The following is a 7,523-nucleotide window of genomic DNA, read 5'->3' as shown; positions in this document are numbered from 1 at the left end:
CACTAAGGAGCAGTGGGGAACACTAACGGGATCGCAGCGCTTGCAGCCATCCATTCCTTGGAGTGGCTCTTGGTTCCCAAACTCACCCCAGATGCTGGGAAGGAGTGGAAAGGAGACAGGTCTGAGCTCTGCAACCAGAAACTACTTTGAGACATGCCACTGCAACATGGGGAGCTACTTCCCCTTGGAAAGCAGATCCAGGTCCCTGTGCAGCAGTTCTACCTGACATCCAGGGCATCTTCACAGCATCCCCCCTCCAGCTCACCCAGGAACACAAGAGGTGCTCGAATGCAGAGCTTTAGCTTTGGCTGCCAGAGCAGGAGAGCTGCAGCCAGCACACCCACCCCTGCACCGCACTGCACCTGGGCCCCTCCAGCACAGAGCTTCCCCACACACCCATTCTCTGCGTCTCTTTCAAAGAGTTTATTAGAAGTAAATATTTACATCTATTGCAAATGGTTAATAGGCAACACGGGACTGAGAGCTCTCCTTGAGTAGGGAAGGATAGCAAGGGCCAACTGCTCACCTCCCGGCCCTCCCTGGAAGCGGAGGACAGCCTTCCCAACTGCAGGTGGCTCAGATTGAACCGGCAGCTGGATGAAAGCCCTTTCCCCTCGCAGGACAACCCACAGCAGGCTCCTCCTCTGCCCAAGATAAGAGCTTCCCACTCCCCCGATACTGGCTCTGACGAGGCTGAAGGATGGATGGGAAAAGGGCTGCAATGGCAGTGAGGCAACTGCTCCTACTGCTGGGTCAAACAGCACTCTCCTCACCTTTGGTGTGGGAACAGGCGGTGCTGTCCCAAAGGGAAGGTCAGAAGGAGACCATGCTGGATCATGCCTCCTGGCTCTCACCCTACAAGGGCAGGAGGGGATAAAACCGAGCACCTTTTTGCTGTCCTGTCTTCCCCAGGAGTCTGACCAGCACAAAGGAGAGGATTAGAAGGATGATTTCCTGAGAAACGCTGCCAGTGCGTGGCACACAGGGCATTTCTCACCCCCTAATCACAGGATGCAGTGCTGCTGGGGCAGGAACCAACAACAGTCCATCCCTATCCTACTGCTCCAGAAGCCAAAATCCCTATGGAAGCATCTAGCTCTGGCCTCCCTAGAGGGTCACGTTCCCATCCCAAACTGTCCCTCTGCAGCAGTCCATTCCTAAATGAACTGGCAGAGCAGATGGGGTTTGTACCTTGGCTGACTTCCATTCCAGCCTTTGCCCTGGAGCCAGTAAGGCAGCAGAAGTGCTCTAGTTAACCTCTCCTCCTCCCATACAGGCTCTAACTCAGCCGGCAGAACCTAAAGTTAATAGAGTACATCCTCTGGGCTTTGAAAGACCACAGGAGGAGGAGATGCCCAGCACCATGCAGCTCCGAAGGCGGCAGTTCCCAGGCCCAGCTTATGCTATCCTAGTAAGACTGTTCAGTGGTTCAGGAGTGTAAGTGAAGGGCAAGTGCAGATGGCAGTAGCTATACCGTTGTGTTCTTCTCAAGGAGCACCTCTTACCCCTTAACTGAAGGAGAGAGGATACCTGTGGTCCATATCACTCTGGAGGGCAGCTCACAGTCCCCTGGGGATCAGGCACACATGGTACGGAAAGCTCCAGGCCTCTCTGCAGGGGTGACAGTGACCTACAATGCCCAGTATTTCTCCCAGCAGCAGCAGAGGTTTCTCAGTTATGGCTTTTTTCTTTTTAAAGATACAGAAAGAGGTTAGAGATGATTTACCGAGTGCTCACTAACAAGTACACCTCCCCCCTGCATCCTCTGTTCAGAAACATCTAACTGCCTCCTCCGTAAGCGACGCTGCTGGCTTTCAGCTCTACCACCAGCACTGCGGGACAGCCACAAGCTCCTGGGCCGGGGGTCACTACGCCAGGAGGCGTATGACGCCGTTGTCCGAGCCCAGCAGGAGATGGCATTTCATGGGCAGCACCGCCAGGCTGGTCAGCGTACCCCGAAAATTCTCCGAGCTCAGCTTGGTCGTGCTGATGGGCAGGGCTGAGGACTCCAGCATGGAGTAGACGCCAATCTTGTTGGCCACAGTGCCAGTGACCACTTCGTTGCCGTAGAGGTCAAATGCGTGGATGGGTTCAGATGCAGATTTGTAGTGGTGCAAAGGTTTCTGCTCCAGTTCCTTCCAGACAGTCAGGGAATGATCCGAAGAGGAGCTGATTAGCACATTGCCCTCTGTAGCCTGCAGGAGAGGAAAGGCCAGTGAACCAACGCTGCTGCAGTACAAACTCCCAATCTCATCCTGCAAATGAGATTAGCAGGTAGCTGCCAATAATCCAACAGCCACAGTGCAATCCCTTGGGACGGTCCCAGCCATTTCCAAGCAACTGATGGTACTGAGCAGTATTAACAAGGCATCCAGGTGGACACTGCAAGCTACAGGACTCTCTGGTAGCTGGCAACCTCCTCTAGTGCTATCCTCCGAGAGATGGGCTGGGCCTCTTCTCAACAACATCCCGATACCCAACACAACTAATTCATCATCTGTTACTACCACAGTGGGTAAAGAGATTATCATGTGGTCTCCCTCTCCATTAAACCATCTGCCAAATTCTTTTCCTTCTCAGGAAAAGGAATTGGGAGGCTCTCTCACAGTAGAAAATACTGCTGAGGGTAGGAGAAGCCTGCAGCTGCCTATTAGCAGAGCTAGTGAGAGGGTAAACAACCCACATCGCTGAACTTTGTTTAACCTGCATTTGGGTCGAGGACACGGGAGCCCCAGCGCCGCTCCCTGAGGGTGGGTAAATATGGATAAGAGTTATTCATTAGAGCAATGCTCTCCCAGGGGGGCTGAGAGCCCTGCGGAGAAAGCAACACATTTGCTTCTTCACAGGAAGCGTGGCTCCTCCCTGCCTCTGCTGCAGACCTGCTTGGCAGGGACTGACACCTGGGAGGGCTGATCTCTGTTCAGCACAGGTTGGACCAAGAACAGCGGCCCACAGCACTAACCATGGGGCAGGAGAGCTTGAGCAGCCTCTTAGGGACACAGCAAGGAATGGAGGAATGCCCAGAGGATGGAGCAGACAAGCCCTGCCAAGCAGCACATACCAGAAGATGCTCCACGCAACCTCAGAGGATCGATGAGGCCCACAAAGCAGCCCCCCACCCTGATCCCAGCTGAACCTCTCACCTTGATCTGCAGGATGTCTCCCTCATGGGCAGGCCACCCCCGCATGATGAGTCCTGTCCTGGTGTCCAGCAGCACAATGAAACCAGAGGAGAAGCCAGCCATAACGCTGCGCCCATTAGGACTGACAGCCAAGCAGCGGATGAGCCCAGCGCTCACCCCACTGGCCAGGCGAAACTCGTGCTGCAAGAGAGAGAGTCCATCTGCTGTGGGACGAAGATCAGGGGATCCAGCATTTAGGGGACAAGAGACCCTGGTCCAGCTGGCTTTCACAGAGTCATTGCAGCTGGCTTTGGGCCAGCCGTGATCCCATCATTAAGCACACAGATGGAGGAAGGGGCTCGCAGAGCGCCAGACTCCCTACCTGTAGTCCTGGCTTCCTGTGGTCGATGAACCGCAGCACAGAGTCTGCGCTGGCCACAGAGATGCTGTGATAGGGAGGCGGCATGGTGGTCACAGCTGTGATGGGGACTTTGCTGTCTAATTCATCAAAAGTCCGGAGAAGTTTGCCTGCGAAAACACGACGGAGAAGTTACAGCAGTAGATGTACAGAGAAGGTACACAGCAAATCTCCAGTTCTGCACTGTTTTCCAACAGGAGCCATCAAAATTCAGTATGGCCCCTCTGTCTTTAAGGACTGGACCAGTTCACTCCAGCCAGCCCTCACCCTTTCCCTCCTTACCTGTGAACTGGTCCCAGATGTGTACGGTCCCATCACAGCTCACCACGTGCTGAGATGCCTCCAGCTGGCTCACGTAGAAAACTGACTTCTTGTGCTCGGCGTACGTGAAGCGCGGCGGCACCTCACTGGTGCCATCCCCATAGTTGTACAAGGGCCAAAGGCGGACAGTTTTGTCCTTGCTGCCACTAAGAAAGAAGTCCTCGCTGCTGAGCGGTGCCACGCACTTGATGGCCCCTGAATGCCCTGAGAAACTCTGCAGCTTGATCTGGTGGAAGTGGAAGCGGGGGTCGTGTTGGCTCACCCCAATCTCATACTGCCAGTAGGCCAGCCAGTTCCCACAGAGCATGTGGGTGCTGCGAGGAAGGTCATGCTTCAGGGCATTCTCCTCACTGGATGAGCTGGGAATAAAGCCATCAGTGCCAGCACTGAGGCAAAGTAAGCCAAGACCCTCGCGCTGTGTGTCCACAGGCACCTGGATGCGGTTCCCTACCAGCACGCTCCCAAAAGTACCAGAGTGACTGTCCTCCTGGTGGCTAGAGAAGGACTCGGTCCCTCGCGTATCTTGGTCCGGGCCCACGGCACTCGGTGTTTGCTCCAGGCTAACCACCTGCAGGCTCTTTGGGTTCACGTTCTCCAGGTAGATGCCGGCCAGCTTCTCAACCAGCGAGTGGTTGGGCACAACCGTCCGGATAACGTCACCTGAAGAGAGAGAATGTGGCTCCAAGGGAAGGAATTTCCCCATCGTCATCCACCACCACCAGAACAAGGGTCAGCACAGGGCCGTGAACACAATGTCCCCCACACGCCACTCACGCTGCTCCCAGCCAAAGCAGCCTGAAGCCCAGTGGGCTCCGTACCCAGCAAGCAGACCAAGCCACAGTGTAGAAGCTGTGGGTTTCTCCCAGCAGCCCTACGCCCTCTGACTTCTCCCGAGTTCACATCCAGCCCGCGTGCGCAGAGCTCTCTCACAAATCCCAGGAGATGGTGGCCAAGCTGTACCTAGCAAGCAAGAGAAGGGGATGTAGGTGATGTAGGCCATCTCAGGGTTAAACACCTTCTGTAACTCCATCAGCATGGCCGGATCCAGGGCCAGCAGCCTCCCATCCCAGAGAGGCACCTCCATCACCGGCACCTCACAGCTGCTCAGTGACTCTGCCGTCAACCCCTGGACAAGGGAAAACAGGAAGATACCCAAGATCAGATGCTCTCACCACATAATTACACAAACACAGCCTGGGATGGACGCTGCTGACACCAGTACTGGTGTATGCAGGTATGCCCACCACATTCCTGCGGCTGGGTACTGGGGGATAGCAGGAGGACCTCTCCCACGTCACTGACCTGGTCTTGCAGCTCCTGCAGCAGTGAGAATGCCCCAAAGAAGTTTCTCACTGTGTCACTCAAATGCTGCTGCACCATCTCCTGCCCGATCCGCAGGCAGATCAAGGCAATTAGGCTGATTGTCTTAACGCACAGGACAATACGGGCCTGGGCACCACTGGGGAAACTGAAGAGGATATCCATTACCAGCTTGCCCTTCACATATCCCGTTTCCCCTCCTCTGCTTCATGCTTCCTGCCTTGTCTGTGTTACCAGAAGGTCTTGAGCAGCACAAGCTCTACGTGCACGCTGTGTACCAGTGCAAGGAGGTGCACATCAGGGCAGGAGCAGCCCCACAATTTCAGGAGCCTTAAGGCCCTCACAGAACCATTTCCAGCTCCCCGCTTTTGAGGTGCTGATCCTGGCTGAAGGCACGGCAGAGTGCAGTGCTTACCCGACGGCCGGCGAAGTGAGGAAGCCCAGCACCGGGAGCAGCACCTCCTGGCTGATCTTGGGGAGAATGTCCATGAGCGTGGTGTCCGAGAGACATACCACGATCTTCTGAGTCAGCATCACAGCAGCCAGGAGCCCTGCCTCCTTCCGACTGTTCAGCCGGCCACCACCCGACCCGCCGCTGGGCGCAACCTGCAAAAGGAGTCCTTCAGTGCCAGGGCCACCATCTCCCCAGCAGGACACATCAAGGGTGATCCCAGGATCACCCAAGCTCAGCCTCAAAACCCGGCACGGTAGTGCTGGTCCCAGCTCCTGGGAGAGGAACCTGAGCACTGAGTCTCAAGAGCAACTCGTGTCTTGCACTCAAGGCATGAGCCTGAAAACTGACAGACAGCTGTCAGCACAAGAGATGAGCCCGGAGAGAATGGGACACGACATCCCCAAGCTCGCAGGCATCCTCTGGAGGACACGTCCCTGTGGGATGCTCCCACACAGCTGGGAAACTCAGCGGGGAGAGAGACAACCCCAGACTGGCCTACAGCATCACCAGCCTGGATGCTGCAGAGCACCGTTTGCCAGCTCAGGCAGAGGCAAAACCTATTACGTACACACAACTTAAAGCAAGAATCAGTGTCTTCACCCCATGTGACATTGAGCCGGGATGCACAGACTGCAGAGGAACAGTCCTTGCATGAAATATCCAAGCACAAATTATGGGCAAACCTGCTGCTGACTTCGAGAAATCCAGCTGTTAATAACTTCATTAAGCAGAAGAGCACATCCTTTTCTGCTGACAACGTACCGATGCTGGTTACGGCAATGCCAAAGAGTTAACAACATCAGCAGCAACAGGAAAAGATTTCTTTCTAGATTGTCCTATTTCCTAACTCCTAGACAAATCAAACACCCAAGAAAAGAGAGCCAGTAACAAAAACCACAAACAGTTCCCAGTTTCCGCTATATTTCTTGTACACCTGCCATCTTCCAGCTCATCACAGAGGCTCTTCCTCTCACAAAATAGCCACTCTGCCAAATCCTGCAAGAAGGATTGACTTTATCCTATTTGTGACCTGCAAGTTTCATCGTTTTAATATCAGGTTGCCAAATGCTGTTCACGGGGGCATTAATCCCCCCAGCGCCCCCAAGCAAGAAGTTGAGTAAAGCAAAGCAGAACAGCTGGAGCTATGATTGCAACTGGGTGGAGAATGATTTTGCTGAAAAATGGGATTTTTTCCCCTGAAAAATCTCCCCTTCAACATTGGAAAAACTGACAATGCCTTTTTGTTTTCTTTAAATGAACAGCTGTGGCCTCTTTTCCTCTATGTTTAAATTATCAAAAAGCTATTGAAGTTTTCCATTTAAACAAGAATCCATAACCAAAGTGTTTATAACCACTAAAAAGGGAGCAATATGAAAAATAAGCCTGTTTAAAACATTCAAAAACATTTTTGATGAAAAATTGGTTTGTTTTTCAACCAGCCGCATTACACACATTTTCTTCTTGCTATTCAACTATGAATTTCAAGCCGAAAAGTTTTCAAGTCTTGCCAGTATTTTTTATATAGTTGAAAAACCTCCTTCAACCTCTCCCCAGCTCATTCCCTATCTACCCATACAGACCTCTAAAAACACTCACTCTAAAAATCCCACAGCAGCCCAAGCTGCTCTGCCTGCCCGTTATCACAATCCCACCCTCGTGCCAGCTCTGTTTCGGCACGCTCGCCCAGCAAAGCAAAAGAAAACCTTTTCCTCTGGCTTCGCGTGCGCCATCGAAAGGTCTGGACAGGGAAAGCTCCCGGCTGAAACAGGGAAGGAGGGGCTGCGGCAGCCCGATGCAGATCTGCAGTGGCTGCGGCTTGCTAAAGAGCAAAGCCCACGTACGCAGCCGCACGCTTTGCTGGAAACGGACCAGAGTTTATGGCTGGGGG

At 53.6% G+C, this 7,523-nt stretch overlaps 1 protein-coding gene across 1 annotated transcript in view; it reads right to left on the bottom strand.

The window, feature by feature from the left end:
• Positions 1 to 401: 401 nt before the first annotated feature.
• Positions 402 to 7,523, bottom strand: part of WDR81 (WD repeat domain 81) — a gene marked incomplete at its 5' end in the record, with an annotated part of 11,091 nt that continues 3,969 nt past the window's right edge. Inside the window, 7 exons of the mRNA XM_009321416.1 lie at positions 402 to 2,195; positions 3,144 to 3,323; positions 3,505 to 3,650; positions 3,823 to 4,521; positions 4,822 to 4,987; positions 5,164 to 5,329; positions 5,597 to 5,787. Coding sequence (XP_009319691.1) covers positions 1,869 to 2,195; positions 3,144 to 3,323; positions 3,505 to 3,650; positions 3,823 to 4,521; positions 4,822 to 4,987; positions 5,164 to 5,329; positions 5,597 to 5,787 — 1,875 coding nt within the window. The remainder of the gene's footprint in view (positions 2,196 to 3,143; positions 3,324 to 3,504; positions 3,651 to 3,822; positions 4,522 to 4,821; positions 4,988 to 5,163; positions 5,330 to 5,596; positions 5,788 to 7,523) is intronic.

This window comes from Pygoscelis adeliae, unplaced genomic scaffold, assembly GCF_000699105.1.
Source record: "Pygoscelis adeliae isolate BGI_AS28 unplaced genomic scaffold, ASM69910v1 Scaffold663, whole genome shotgun sequence".
NCBI classification, from domain to species: domain Eukaryota; kingdom Metazoa; phylum Chordata; class Aves; order Sphenisciformes; family Spheniscidae; genus Pygoscelis; species Pygoscelis adeliae.
This window is presented reverse-complemented; position numbering and strand designations above follow the sequence as displayed.